At 41.4% G+C, this 16,304-nt stretch overlaps 3 protein-coding genes across 6 annotated transcripts in view; 1 reads left to right on the top strand and 2 right to left on the bottom strand.

Annotated features, from left to right (window-relative positions):
- Window positions 1–16,304, bottom strand: part of LOC139549612 (zinc finger protein 664-like) — a 438,201-nt gene that overhangs the window by 198,447 nt on the left and 223,450 nt on the right. The window lies entirely within an intron of this gene.
- LOC139549671 (uncharacterized) overlaps window positions 1–16,304 on the top strand; it is a 520,909-nt gene that overhangs the window by 304,439 nt on the left and 200,166 nt on the right. The window lies entirely within an intron of this gene.
- LOC139548238 (zinc finger protein ZFP2-like) lies at window positions 3,984–15,717 on the bottom strand. Its single transcript, XM_071357782.1, has 2 exons — window positions 15,029–15,717; window positions 3,984–6,924 (listed from the first exon to the last, which is right to left on the bottom strand). The coding sequence occupies exons 1-2, from the start codon at window positions 15,426–15,428 to the stop codon at window positions 5,684–5,686; spliced, it is 1,641 nt and encodes a 546-aa protein (XP_071213883.1). The 5' UTR covers window positions 15,429–15,717; the 3' UTR covers window positions 3,984–5,683.

Genomic DNA, 16,304 nt, shown 5'->3' with positions numbered 1-16,304 from the left:
ACCATACTTCTGACATGGATCATTTTGACCCCAGAGGCATATCTTTGATCATAGCCAAAATGTGGGTTATTCAATTCCTCCAATTTTTCATGACTTTGTCAATCAACTTGTTCTTATTAAATCTAAATCATGGTTTAGTGTTTCTGTATCAATATGGACTTTTAACAAATTCAAATCCTTTGGAGTCATTTTGACCCCAGCCAAAAGCACCTTTGATAAATAGGACGTTTATTGAAAATCGAAATCAAATCACATTTTATTGGTCACATACACGTGTTTAGCAGATGTTATTGTGGGTGTAGTGAAATGCTTGTGGTTCTAGCTCCGACAGTGCAGTAATATCTAACAAGTAATATCTAACAATTTCACAACCCAATACACACAAATCTAAGTATTTGAATCTAGGTTTCTCTGTAGACATGATTCATCCCGCCAGATGGTGGAGGGGCACCTGTATCAGTGGTTTTGACCAGATAGACACCTGCAGACACACAGTATAGTGCCTCCCATGTACTCTCCTAAGATTGGACTTTTCTATACCACGTATCACGTGACTGTGTACAAAACTGCTAATGGTAGAAAACTCTGCCAGCTGTATACAGTGCTTTCGTTAAGTATTCAGACCCCTTCACCCTTTCCACATTCAGTTACATTACAGCCTTATTCTAAAATGGAATATTTTTCCCCTCATCAATCTACACACAATACCCCATAATGACATCACAATACCACATAATGACAAACCAAAAACAGGTTTGTAAACATTTTTGCAATTGTATTTACTTAAGTATTAAGACCCTTTGCTATGAGACTCGAAATTGAGCTCAGATGCATCCTGATTCCATTGATCATCCTTGAGATGTTTCTCCAGCTTGATTGGAGTCCACTTGTGGTAAATTCAATTGATTAGACATGATTTGGAGAGGCACACACCTGTCTATATAAAGTCCCACAGTTTACAGTGCATGTGTCGTGGTAATTTCCTGTATTACTCAATAAAGAGAGAGAGCCAACCACACACAAGTCAGAGTTAAATTATATATTCCATCTTTAATATATATACAAGCTTCACCAAAGCCCTTTTTTGACTCTCAGATCAATTCAGTGTCTATAAATGAATTCTCTGAGAGTGCTTACAAAACAATTCTTAGTTTCCTTTATAGCCAAGATACACCCCTCTCAACTTACAAAGAATCCTTTACCCGAAAGAGGAGTATCCTATCGCTAGACAGCATCAGCTATAAATCATTGTTCAGTTTGATCTCCCAAGACAAGGTTTAAATCTCATGCTTGATACTTCACTGTCTACCAAAACATTACCTCATCCAATGGCATATATCAATTGTCATTTCTAGATATTCCCAAACCTGGACAAACTCAAAATCAGACAGTGAGCCTCTTCGGTCAAATACTAGGTCAAGATAAGGGCAACCTCAGAGGTGAAATACAATTGGTTCCAAACACTGCCAAACTCCTTCCCCCTATGAGAAAAGTAGGGAGTGACTGGCGTACAGACATTGTATGAGATAACTAACTGGTTCCCCAATTAATAACTCCATCCCGTCACATGGTTTAGGAATAGTTACAGACACGTTCCCATAAGAAAACAACTGTCCTCCTCCCCTTCTGATATTCTACTTAGCACCACATGGTTTAACATATACATTGACTTATGAAGACAAGCCTGACTTCTCCCCTCTCTGGCCCCAAGTTACCAATCCCTAGCTCAGAAGATTCTAATGACAAGTATCTCACAAGCATATGATGAAAATAACATCTTATCTATCTATGTTACCTAGCTAAATCTGATTCTGCCACGACACGTCAGAGCAAAAACCAAGCCATGAGGTCAAAGGAATTGTCCGTAGAGCTCTGAGACAAGAATGTGTTGAGGCACAGATCTGGAAAAAAGGTACCAAAAAATGTATGCAGCATTGAAGGTCCCCAAGAACACAGTGTCCGCCCTCATTCTTAACTGGAATAAGTTAGGAACCACCATTACTCTTCCTAGAGCTGGCCGCCCGGCCAAACGGAGAAATCGGGGGAGAAGGGCCTTGGTCAAGGAGGTGACCAAAAACTCGATGGTCACTCTGACAGAGCTCCAGAGTTCCTCTGTGGAGATGGGAGAACCTTCCAGAAGGACAATCATCTCTGCAGCACTCCAACAAATCAGGCCTTTATGGTAGAGACCAGACGGAAGCTACTCCTCAGTAAAAGGCACATGACAGCCCGCTTGGGAGTTTGCCAAAAGGCACCTAAAGGACTCTAACCATGAGAAACAAGATTCTCTGGTCTGATTAAACCAACTCTTTGGCCTGAATGTCATGTGTCATGTCTGGAGAAAGTCGGTACCATCCCGGTGAAGCGGTGGTCATGGCAACATCATGCTGTGGAGATGTTTCTCAGCAGCAGTGCAAATTGTCCGCTGGTTTTGGTGTAATTTCTCACCCATTTTGTCAGTAGGAGAGTTAATTTCCCCTCAGGCACACACATTCGTTGATTGTTATTATGAAGGTCATTTGTATAGAATGTACTTTTCCCCACTCATTCACCCCATCTCTTTACATTGCTTATTTATATGTGGTGACCTGACTGCGTCCAGACTGTCAAAGGCCCAGCCTGGTAGATCTGAACCTAATTCAGCTTGGAGTGATCAGATGACAGAAGTCACATTTAGGTGCCAGGTGTAACTGAGGCCATAGATGCTCCATATCCATTACTTTTAATGTTTTATATAATATGACTAAAAGTGTTTATTTCTGTGTTGCAGGGGCAGTCAAGAAATGGAACGGCAAGGCCACAGAACATGACATAAGCAGAGCTGTGGGAGACCACCTCAAGCCCCTGGTACATTTACATTTACATTTACATTTAAGTCATTTAGCAGACGCTCTTATCCAGAGCGACTTACAAATTGGTGCATTCACCTTATGATATCCAGTGGAACAACCACTTTACAATAGTGCATCTAACTCTTTTAAGGAGGGGGGGGTTAGAAGGATTACTTTATCCTATCCTAGGTATTCCTTAAAGAGGTGGGGTTTCAGGTGTCTCCGGAAGGTGGTGATTGACTCCGCTGACCTGGCGTCGTGAGGGAGTTTGTTCCACCATTGGGGTGCCAGAGCAGCGAACAGTTTTGAGTGGGCTGAGCGGGAACTGTACTTCCTCAGAGGTAGGGAGGCGAGCAGGCCAGAGGTGGATGAACGCAGTGCCCTTGTTTGGGTGTAGGGCCTGATCAGAGCCTGAAGGTACGGAGGTGCCGTTCCCCTCACAGCTCCGTAGGCAAGCACCATGGTCTTGTAGCGGATGCGAGCTTCAACTGGAAGCCAGTGGAGAGAGCGGAGGAGCGGGGTGACGTGAGAGAACTTGGGAAAGTTGAACACCAGACGGGCTGCGGCGTTCTGGATGAGTTGTAGGGGTTTAATGGCACAGGCAGGGAGCCCAGCCAACAGCGAGTTGCAGTAATCCAGACAGGAGATGACAAGTGCCTGGATTAGGACCTGCGCCGCTTCCTGCGTGAGGCAGGGTCGTACTCTGCGAATGGTAGAGCCGGGGGTGGTGTTTACCACTCCACCAGCAGAGCTGTGGGAGACCACCTCAAGCCCCTGGTAGAGCCGGGGGTGGTGTTTACCACTCCACCAGCAGAGCTGTGGGAGACCACCTCAAGCCCCTGGTAGAGCCGGGGGTGGTGTTTACCACTCCACCAGCAGAGCTGTGGGAGACCACCTCAAGCCCCTGGTAGAGCCGGGGGTGGTGTTTACCACTCCACCAGCAGAGCTGTGGGAGACCACCTCAAGCCCCTGGTAGAGCCGGGGGTGGTGTTTACCACTCCACCAGCAGAGCTGTGGGAGACCACCTCAAGCCCCTGGTAGAGCCGGGGGTGGTGTTTAACACTCCACCACGCCTTCAGCAGGCTTGAAAAGTGGGATTGATACTGTTTTTCATACTAAGACCGAGGGTCTGTTGATTGATCAGTCATTGGGTTCATTTGTTGAAATCAAATCAAGCTTTATTTATACAGCACATTTCAGACATGGAAGCAACACAATGGCTTCACAGGAGAAAACAATGAAAATAAACAGAAATATTTAGTACACAAAAATAACAGCATAAAAAAACAGAAGATTAACAACTGAAAGACCAATGAGCATTCTAAGGAAATGCCATTGATTAAAACACTAATTGGATGCAATATCCAACCCAAAATATAAGCTTGTTTTTTAGGAGGGGTTCTCAAAGACACTATGGGGGTGTCGACTGAAAGTTGACTAGTAACAACAACTGGGACCTAAAAGACACCCACCACGAGAGCCACTAAATCTGCCCAAGAAGAGGCAAACAAAAGACAAACCCACACCAAACGTAAAGACAGGAAGCAAACCAAAAAGGTGGAGCAACTAAAGGTGTTGACTCTCCACATCTATCAAGACAACTGGAGCACTGGGCCAGACACTCTTAAATAGAACCTGGACCAGCTCAGGTGAAACACCTTCCCACTAACGAGATGGACAAGCCAGCACAGGTGTAACACATACTGACAAACGAGGTGACACCAATCAGTGCGTCCTACGTGCTAACGAGCTATACGTGCTAAAGTCCAACCTCAAAACATAAATGGAAAAACCAAAGACTAACTAACACCTTAAGAGTTTGCTCACCAACAACAGAAAACAACTTCCATTTCACATTATAATCAACTACAATGCTTCACCGTCACCAATATAAACATGGTGTCTGTCTACTGTCAAACAACAATTAAAAACAATATTTATTTTTTATTATTCCCACAAAGATTTTTCTTTCTATAGCTTCTAGAACTCTCGTCTTCCTAAAACTCACTCGCTTCTAGAACTCTCGTCCCCTTGGAACGAGCCCAAACAAAACTCATCTCCAATACGGAAAAACGTGCAGTAAAAATAAACTGTGATCCATGGCAACGCACTGGCTAAACGCAAAACACAAAACATTTTGACTGCCCATTCTTGAGACAATCAGCAACCAGGTTGTTCTCACCACAGACATGTCTGATTTCAAGAGGAAACTCTTGCAATATCTGTAGTAACTTTCCACCTCACTGTGGAGCTTCTCTCTCTTTTCAGGGTTCACTCAATAGGCATGTTGTTGGATCTGGGCCCAGTCCCCAATGTCATGCTCTAGTACATTTGGGTTGGCACATGTGAGAATGAACCCTGATATTCTAAAAACAGGGCAACAATGTCAATATAATTGTACCAAAAAACTGTCAGTTGGTTGCATGAATAATTTTCATTACTAAATGTTACATGAAATGTAAATATGAAATATTTGATTGCATAGTATTATTTTCAATGGCTTTTCAATTACATTTTGCTAGGTGGGATAGCCCACTGTCAAAACACAGTTTTAACGTGTCCAAATCAATAACCAATATGCAGAAACAGTTTGGGATAAATTGAAAACCTAACATGTGGTATATACACAAACATCTGCCACAATAATTGTCTTTTTTTAAAACAAGCTCCTTATAAACTTCACAAGCACCAAAAACACTGTTGTTTTGACAAGTAGCAATAAATCACCGATATCGATTAGGGGGGAAATCCGGTTGTACGTGCTGTTGAAACTAACAACAAACAAAAAAACATGGAAATGGGAGATATATTTTAGCTCACTGGTTAGAGGACAACCTGTAGAAGACAGTCAGCTAAGACTTACAGCTATAAGGTTTCTCTCCTGTGTGTGTTCTCTGGTGTCTAGTTAGATAGCGAGAAGTAGAAAAACTCTTCCCACATTGATCACAGCTAAACAGATTCTCTCCTGTGTGTGTTCTATGGTGTATATTTAGATAGGTAGAAGTAGAAAAACTCTTCCCACATTGATCACAGCTATAAGGTTTCTCTCCTGTGTGTGTTCTATGGTGTATAGTTAGATAGCTAGAAGTAGAAAAACTCTTCCCACATTGATCACAGCTAAACGGTTTCTCTCCTGTGTGTGTTCTCTGGTGCACTGTCAGAGAGCTAGATTGACTAAAACTCTTCCCACATTGACCACAGCTAAGAGGTTTCTCTCCTGTGTGTGTTCTATGGTGTATATTTAGATAGCCAGAAGTAGAAAAACTCTTCCCACATTGATCACAGCTAAAAGGTTTCTCTCCTGTGTGTATTCTCTGGTGCACTGTCAGAGAGCTAGATTGACTAAAACTCTTCCCACATTGATTACAGCTATAAGGTTTCTCTCCTGTGTGTAGTCTCTGGTGCACTGTCAGATAGCCAGATCGAACAAAACTCTTCCCACATTGATCACAGCTAAACGGTTTCTCTCCTGTGTGTATTCTCTGGTGCACTGTCAGATCTCCAGATTGACTAAAACGCTTCCCACATTGACCACAGCTAAGCGGTTTCTCTCCTGTGTGTGTTCTCTGGTGTATATTTAGATGGCTAGAAGAAGAAAAACTCTTCCCACATTGATCACAGCTAAACGGTTTCTCTCCTGTGTGTATTCTCTGGTGCACTGTCAGATCTCCAGATTGACTAAAACTCTTCCCACATTGACCACAGCTATAAGGTTTCTCTCCTGTGTGTATTCTCTGGTGCACTGTCAGATCTCCAGATTGACTAAAACTCTTCCCACATTGACCACAGCTATAAGGTTTCTCTCCTGTGTGTGTTCTCTGGTGTGAAGTCAGCTGGCTAGATTTAACAAAACTCTTCCCACATTGAGCACAGCTATATGGTTTCTCTCTTGTGTGAATTCTTTGATGTATTTTAAGTTTTACTGAGGAGTTTAATCTCTTCCCACAGTCAGAGCAGCGGTGAGATTTCTTCCCTGTGGGTCTCTGCGGGTGTTTCTTGAGGTGTTCTGATGTGGAGAGACTCTTCTCTGCCTCTTCAGCATCATGTTGTTGTTGAGGCTCCCCAGAGGATCCACTATAGTCCCGTATCTCTCCTGTGTGAACAACAAAGTCAGACAGACGGTTTATTAAGGCCCACAACAGTAGAAATCCACTGTTTATTTGAGGTGAAAGGTGATGCCCAGAGCGTACCCATGAAGTTGTACAACAATTGATGTCTGTTAAATTATTTTATAATTGTCTTAAGACAGTCAAGACCTAAGCAGTGTGCCAGACGACCTTTGGTCTCCAAAAAAGGACCCCTCTGTGTTCTGTGCTAAAATGGCAGCGATGCACATGCATTGTAATTGTAAAGCTCGTTTGAATCTCCTATATGTTTGTGTTATTGTCGTAAAATGCTCTATAGCTAGCTTTGCCATCAGCCTGAAACTGAGGGTTTGTACATTAAGTGTTTAACAAATTGGCCCATAACTTCACCTAACAACAACATAGACCTACTGTAGGACCCATAACGTCACCTAACAATAATAGACCTACTGTAGGACCCATAACTTCACCTAACAACAAGATAGACCTACTGTAGGACCCATAACTTCACCTAACAACAACATAGACCTACTGTAGGACCCATAACTTCACCTAACAATAACATAGACCTACTGTAGGACCCATAACTTCACCTAACAACAAGATAGACCTACTGTAGGACCCATAACTTCACCTAACAACAACATAGACCTACTGTAGGACCCATAACTTCACCTAACAATAACATAGACCTACTGTAGGACCCATAACTTCACCTAACAATAACATAGACCTACTGTAGGACCCATAACTTCACCTAAAACAACATAGACCTACTGTAGGACCCATAACTTCACCTGACAATAACACAGACCTACTGTAGGACCCATAACTTCACCTGACAATAACACAGACCTACTGTAGGACCCATAACTTCACCTAACAACAACATAGACCTACTGTAGGACCCATAACTTCACCTAACAATAACACAGACCTACTGTAGGACCCATAACTTCACCTAACAACAACATAGACCTAGGACTATAAATCATTTAATATTTCAGGTGAAACATGGAAACTAAAATGTCTGTCATGACATCTCATAACCTGATCACCAGATAATTTTGTGAATAATCCCACTAGGCTACTCTGTAATGTGTTGTCATTCTAAATGTCCTGAATAAAGGAAAATAGCTCTGTGTGTTGTACAATAGCCGATCCATCAATGAACAGTTCTCTACACATTATGAGCTAAGTATCGCCGTGTTCAAACAGACTAACGAGAGCCTACAGTAAATCAAGCAGACAATAACACATTGTCTGCTTGAGGTCGACCGATTATGATTTTTCAACGCCGATACCGATTATTGGAGGGCCAAAAAAGCCGATAACGATTAATCGGCCGATTAAAAAAAAAAATGTTTTTATTTATTTGTAATAATGACAATTACAACAATACTGAATTAACACTTATTTTAACTTAATACATCAAAATCAATTTAGCCTCAAATAAATAATGAAACATGTTCAATTTGGTTTAAATATTGCAAAAACAAAGTGTTGGAGAAGAAAGTAAAAGTGCAATATGTGCCATGTAAGAAAGCTAACGTTTAAGTTCCTTGCTCAGAACATGAGAACTTAAATGAAAGCTGGTGGTTCCTTTTAACATGAGTCTTCAATATTCCCAGGTAAGAAGTTTTAGGTTGTAGTTATTATAGGAATAATAGGACTATTTCTCTCTATACCATTTGTATTTCATTAACCTTTGACTATTGGATGTTCTTGTAGGCACTTTAGTATTGCCAGTGTAAGAGTATAGCTTCCGTCCCTCTCTTCGCTCCTCCCTGGGCTCGAACCAGGAACACATCGACAACAGCCACCATCGAAGCAGCGTTACCCATGCAGAGCAAGGGGAACAACCACTCCAAGGCTCAGAGCGAGTGACGTTTGGAACGCTATTAGCGCGCACCCCGCTAGCTAGCTAGCCATTTCACATCGGTTACACCAGCCTCATCTCGGGAGTTGATAGGCTTGAAGTCATAAACAGCGCAATGTTTGACGCACAACGAAGAGCTGCTGGCAAAACGCACGGAAGTGCTGTTTGAATGAATGTTTACGCGCCTGCTGCTGCCTACCACCGCTCAGTCAGATACTTAGATACTTGTATGCTCAGTCAGATTATATGCAACGCAGGACACGCTAGATAATATCTAGTAATATCATCAACCATGTGTAGTTAACTAGTGATAATGATTGATTGTTTTTTATAAGATAAGTTTAATGCTAGCTAGCAACTTACCTTGGCTTACTGCATTCACGTAACAGGCAGTCTCCTTGTGGAGTGCAACGAGAGGCAGGTGGTTATAGCGTTGGACTAGTTAACTGTAAGGTTGCAAGATTGGATCCCCCGAGTGGACAAGGTGAAAATCTGTCGTTCTGCCCCTGAACATGGCAGTTAACCCACCATTCCTAGGCCGTCATTGAAAATAAGAATGTGTTCAACCAACTTGCTTAGTTAAATAAAGATTAAATAAAGGTGTAAAAAAAAACGGCCAAATCGGTGTCCGAAAATATAGATTTCCGATTGTTATGAAAACTTGAAATCGGCCCTAATTAATCGGTCGACCTCTAATTATAAACATCAATTTGTTAGGGATGTTGGATCCAAGCACGGCATAACTGTCTTTACCAGAGTAATGAATGAAGAAGCACTTTGGTTGTTGTTGCATGTCGTGATGTTTGTCATTTGACTGGCATTCAGAAAATGATTTCCTGGATCAGCTGATGATAGTTAAACATGTGACTAACTAAACAGCTACAGTATTAAGTATTATGTGTAATTATTGAAAAAACATGTTAATGACAGTATCCATTTGGGTGTTGTCAATAAAGTTAAGGGGACTTTCTGTTAGAACCATTGGATTTAGCAAACTCTGAAATTATTGAAAACTGTTTTCCCAGCGTAACATAAGGAGACACTAAATGTGACGTAGTTAGAGAGCATTTCAGAGATCTGAATACAAAAAACTGTCCCACTGCAAGATCCAGTATTTAAGTTGAAGTTCATCATATGACAAGCTTAACGTTATGACTATAACTACTGTTCCCTGAAGGAGGGAAACTAGGTGCAACATGCTATCAAATCCACGCCTCGCTGGAAGCCCCGCCTTCCACAGGTGATGAGCGTGAGGCTTGGATTTTATTCCTTAAATTTAATACCGCTCTTCACCAACCCAGGAAAGGGCAGGGACAAACAGGTGTTGTACCTCGTTTCCCTCCTTCAGGGAAGTGTAATTATAATCAAAGTTACACTCCCTTTCAGTCAGTCAACTTCGGAACAACATACTATGGGGAAATGAAATCATTCACCAGCCGACCCAAACGGATACTAAATGAAACGGCCCCTGGCAGACCACCCAGACCTGACCCCGCAAGATGCGTCAGTTGTCAATTTATTAATTGTCTTTTGTTTGAAACACTCCTGTCAATGTTGAGTAAGGACGCACACCTGATTACACATATAGTAGTAGGACTAGTCTACCTGGTTACACATATAGAGGTAGGACTAGTCTACCTAATTACACATATAGAAGTAGGACTAGTCTACCTGGCCGGCACACAAATGTAGGCCTATAAATGTGCCCATTTGGGGATGTCTGATAGTATTTCTGATTGTCTTAACGCTGCACCACTAATGAGCGGTGGAGCTTCTCAAAGTAATTTTTCTTCACATCCAAACAGCAAGTAAACAAAGTCTAATCAAAATCAATTGCGAATGACAATAGTTCCTCAAAGTATTTTCGTAAAATATTTCCAGCTCTCGCCATTTCGATAACCACTCGGCATAAAAGGGAAAAATGTGATCCACTCTGATCCAGTGGAAATGTCATAAAATACCTGATTACTTCTTATCCTTAGCACAAATAGACGAAATTAGACAAATAGACAGCCGTGTCTGTCCAGAACTCACTGGAGCAGGAAACTGAGGGCCTAGAATACTTCATACAATGTTGCAAGCTTGCTATCCGAGTTTCCTGACCCAGTTGACACAATATTTCAAGTTTGTAGTAGACAGGCCATTTGCAGCCAATGTGATTTTTAGGATATTTATTTCTATCAGGATATTTTCTACCTGCAGAATGCAATGTTTTTATTTGTTGGCTTTATGTAGGCTATTTTTTTTTTACATAGTTCGCAATGGCAATAAAAGTTATTTAGATTTGTATAATTTTCATTTAGATAGATTGTAGATTAATTACAGATAATAATTTTGAGATACTATTATAAATTAAATTAAACTGTTCCAGTAAAATGTGAATATGAAAATCATAACTGGCACGCAGATTGGTAGAAATGGTCAGATAAATTGGCACTCCAACTGGAAAAGGTTGCAGACTGATGGTGTAGTCTACTACTGAAAATTTCAAGAGCAGAACGGCAGAATTTACGAAGTTCAGCAGCGGGGGGGGGCTCCCTCTGGTCAGGTCGTGTTGACGACCGGCTCCCTCTGGTCAGGTCGTGTTGACGACCGGCTCCCTCTGGTCAGGTCGTGTTGACGACCGGCTCCCTCTGGTCAGGTCGTGTTGACGACCGGCTCCCTCTGGTCAGGTCGTGTTGACGACCGGCTCCCTCTGGTCAGGTCGTGTTGACGACCGGCTCCCTCTGGTCAGGTCGTGTTGACGACCGGCTCCCTCTGGTCAGGTCGTGTTGACGACCGGCTCCCTCTGGTCAGGTCGTGTTGACGACCGGCTCCCTCTGGTCAGGTCGTGTTGACGACCGGCTCCCTCTGGTCAAGTCGTGTTGACGACCGGCTCCCTCTGGTCAAGTCGTGTTGACGACCGGCTCCCTCTGGTCAGGTCGTGTTGACGACCGGCTCCCTCTGGTCAGGTCGTGTTGACGACCGGCTCCCTCTGGTTATGACTTAGAGTAATTTGTGTGTCTTAACCTTTCACGGCTACTAAACCCGGATCCGGGAGCACCCCCCACCAGTAAAAAAAGCTGAATAGCATAGCTAGCATAGCGTCACAAGTAAATACTAGCATCTAAATATCATTAAATCACAAGTCCAAGACACCAGATGTGAATCAAGCCATCATTTCAGAATTTTAAAATGTTTTACAGGGAAGACACAATATGTAAATCTATTAGCTAACCACGTTAGCAAAAGTCCCCACTATTTTTACTCCATCAGTTTTTTACTCCTTCAGCAGCTATCACTAATTCGACTAAATAAAGATATATATAGCCACTAACCAAGAAACAACTTCATAAGATGACAGTCTGATAACATATTTATGGTATAGGATAGTTTTTTTTAGAAAATGTGCATTTTTCAGGTATAAATCACAGTTTACCATTGCAGCTGCAATCTGAAATAGCGTTGGAAGGAGCCGGAATAATTACAGAGACCGACGGCAATTACATAATTACTCATCATAAAACAATTCTGAAAAATACACAGCCTGCAGCAATCGAAAGACACAGATCTTGTGAATGCAGACAATGTCAGATTTTTGAAGTGTTTTACAGCGAAAACACAATATAGCATCATATGAGCGTACCACAATAGCCAGAATCACAACCGCATTTACCAGCAGTAAAAGTTAGCGATCGTAACAACCCAGCAAAGGATATATATAATTTCACTAACCTTCTCAGAATTCTTCAGATGACAGTCCTGTAACATCATATTACGCAATGCATATAGCTTTTGTTCGAAAATGTGCATATTTAGCAGCACATATCGTGGTTCTGCAATGTAATCTTTCAAAACATTTCATGCATTCTGGCCGGCGCCATATTGGATTAGCGCCTATTCTAATAAAAATACTATTCATAAACTTGACTAAAAAATATAAGTTGGACAACAACCGAAAGATAAATTAGTTCTTAATGCAATCGCTATGTTAGATTTTTAAAATTAACGTTACTAGACATATAGTGTGCGTTGCAGCCAGACCAGTGCCTGCAAAAGTGGCGAGCAAACACTATTACATTTTTCCACATAAATACGGAATAACATCATAAATAGTTCCTACTTTTGGACGAGCTTCCATCAGTATCTTGGGCAATGTGTCCTTTCTTCAAAAAAATAGTTGCTTTGTTGTAAAACGTCCTCTTCACCTTTGGAACTAGCTGCTACCAGTAGCTATGTCGCACACACATGTCCAAATCCTCAAACTAGATACAAAGGAAATTCAGAAAAATAGCACTATACTCGCATAAACTGATATAAATCGGTTTCAAATAACATCGTTATGATGTTTCTAACACCTATATTTAATTAAATTACAGACGGATACATCTCTGGTCGATAACTGAGCGTTCCAAAATTTCATCCTGAGATCTTGTCTTGCGCCATGGCTTTATAACCTCTGAGAGTGACGGAGAAAGTCCATTCCACTTCTCATTGGTTACTGACATCCAGGGGAAGGCGGGTGCAGTTCATTTCCAGCCATAGGATATACACAGACTTTAAAACTGAACCCAGATCAGAGCATAATTCTCAGACCTTCGCAAGTCATGTCAGGATTTTTGATGTAGAAGGAGTTCTGGGTCACCCACAGACATAATTCAAACGGTTTTAGAAACTAGAGAGTGTTTTCTATCCAATAGTAGTAATAATATGCATATTGTACGAGCAAGAATTGAGCACTAGGCAGTTTAATTTGGAGACCAATTTTCGCTAAGTCGAAACAGCACCCCCTGTAGTTCCAAGAAGTTAATTATTTGATCTGAATGCTTAAAGCATCAGACAAATTCAGTACGTATATTTGATTTTGTAAAAACACATGGGGCGATTGGTAGAAAGAACAGATGACTCTTGGTTGACCAAGATGTATTTTAGTTGGGGACAGCACTGGAACATGATTTTGGGGCTCCCAGGTGGCGCAGCGGACATTGCATCTCAGTGCTTGAGGCGTATTACATGTTATAATATAATATATATAATTTAATATATATTATATATATTACATGTATTACACCGAGTGTAATGTAAACACACGAGCAGCGCAGTGGTCTAAGGTACGGCATCTCAGTGCTAGAGGCGTCACTACAGACCCTGGATCAAATCCAGGCTGTATCATAACAGGCCGTGATTGGGAGTCCCATAGGGCGGCACACAATTGGCCCAGCATCGTCCGGGTTAGGCAGTCATTGTAAATAAGAATTTGTTCTTAACTGACATGCCTAGTTAAATAAAGGTTACATTTAAATAAATAAATAGTGTTTCATGACAAACCATTTTTTACAAATCCGTCAAGGCACCAACTTTGAGAAGGGTTTAAAACAAAGGTTTCAAACCAATTCATTAATGTAATTGCATCTAGGTATGTCTTGCCTTTAATGTAAGGGCATGAAAAAAATAATTGGCTGAATATTATACAATGACTTATCAACAGCTCTAATAATTTGCCTCCACAGGAAATCTTCACTGGCAATTCTAGAATATACTATATATCCTAGAAACCTGGTTAAACTATCATTATGACGTCATGGATGAATTCTAGAATATACTATAATAGCCTAGAAACCTGGTTAAATTATCATTATGACATCATGGATGGCCAGTCCTTGTATTCATAGTGTAGTGAATTCAGGGGGTCGCCCTGAGCTGAACTCAAACCTGGGTCCAGCGACTGTCAAGCCAACACCTTATAACTGTTATGCCAAGATGTCTGAACTTCTTGACGAGGTCGCTAGGTTTTGGGTTACGGTTGCTACAATAGCTTTCTCAATGAATTTGAGAGTGGTTACATTTCTCCAGCCCCATCCCTCATCCGTTTACCAGTCTTTCCACCACTGTTTTGGTAATAAGATGATGCTGGGCCTGGAGACATTTAACTACTCTCAAATTCATAGACAGACCTATGGATGCAAGGACTGACCATCCAAGAAATCAACATTATAGTTTTAACCATGTTGAGGCTGTTGATTTACATTGTTTCTAAACATTGGAGTAAAAAAAGCTTATTTGGGGTTCTGATGGGGTACAACAGTTTAACGAAGTTCATGAGGCATGGGTTATATTCTTCAAGAATCAATGGCTATAAATAAATAATTTAAAAGTCAAAATATGGATGTAGCAATTGCAGATTTCCCCTTTAACACCAAACATCAGTTCAACAACTGCAGAGTTTGTACCTCTGTATTTAAGACAGTACTTACCAGTGGTAATCACGGCCCGGTTTCTCAAAACCATCTTATGGCTAAGTTCATCTTTAGAACCACTGGATGCCTTAAATTGCGTTTGGGAAATCGGGACCAGATATCCAGTTTCCTCCTCCTCTTCTTCCGATGAGAACGTAATCTCCCCCTCCTCCGCTTTCACTTCAAAAACTGAATCCTCCTCATCTTTTACTGTAACACTCTCCTCCTCTTTCACTCTGAACGCCTCTTCTTTCACTGTAACGTCTTTCTCTTCTTCTTTCACGGTAACAGCCTCACCCTCTACTTGTTTTTGTATTGTAACATCCTTCTCTTCCTCCTCCTCTTTGATGAGAGCTTCTTTCTCCGTCCAGCAGACTGTCTCTTCTTCAGCAGGAAGAGAGTAATTTAGTGAACTCATGGTCGGAGATGTTAGCTAGCTAGGCTAATGCTAACTTAACCAGCCCGCCCGCTGAATAATAACAACACCGTAAATATGAAATTAAATAGGATAACTAACTAACTAGACGACAGACGAGGGTTTAAAATACAGTGGCTAATCTACACTAAAGCGTCTTCAGAGCTTTATTGGTTCGTCTATTTTGTCGAGCAAGCTACCGAGGTGGCTGAATAACTGTTGCTGCTGCTGAAAGAAGCGTTCCGTCCACTAGATTATACGTCACACTAACAGCATTGCGTTCCGTCCACTAGATTATACGTCACACTAACAGCATTGCCTTATAATCGCACACCGATATCTGATGACTGGAGTGGGTAACGCTCAGTCTGAACCTCTGACTGCGATGGAGATGTGCGACTTGAAGACAATGACGCTAGTGTGACGTAAATTATATATTATAATGTTCAGACAAAAAGTTCGTGTAGGAAGCATGAGTTTTTACTCACCAGTGTAACAATACAGTGTGGTTAAAGACTTAGTAACTTAGTTGTGTTCACGATCTGGTTCCCTATAAGCACAACCAGTTATGTTTTTGAATTATCACATATGTATTAATTTATTTCGGGATTCTGGGTAATCCACAGCAGATTTATGGAGAATTGCTGTGGGTGAGTTCAAAATTGAGTGGTCCTGGGATAGAAATATATAAAGTTGACATTACATCATAAAATCCACCTTTTAAATCATACATTAGCAATTTATCTTTTAGTAACTACTGTTGTTGGTTTGGTGTCAGGTAAGCCTCTCTTTATATGTTATTTGCCGAATCTCAGTTTTCCATGTGGGTTTTATGCTAAAGTTCCCTCTTTCAAGTTGGTATCTAACTGGAAAATGCAT

The sequence above is a fragment of the Salvelinus alpinus genome, chromosome 2 (genome assembly GCF_045679555.1).
Source record: "Salvelinus alpinus chromosome 2, SLU_Salpinus.1, whole genome shotgun sequence".
In the NCBI taxonomy this organism is placed as follows: Eukaryota; Metazoa; Chordata; class Actinopteri; order Salmoniformes; family Salmonidae; genus Salvelinus; species Salvelinus alpinus.
Note: the sequence above shows the minus strand (reverse complement) of the source record. Positions and strands in the feature narration are given on the sequence as shown.

Coding starts and splice junctions, on each gene's coding strand:
- LOC139548238 (XM_071357782.1), bottom strand. CDS start 15,428: ATGAGTTCACTAAATTACTCTCTTCCTGCTGAAGAAGAGACAGTCTGC. Junction 6,925..15,028: donor CCGGGCCGTGATTACCACTG/GTAAGTACTGTC, acceptor TTGTTCACACAG/GAGAGATACGGGACTATAGT.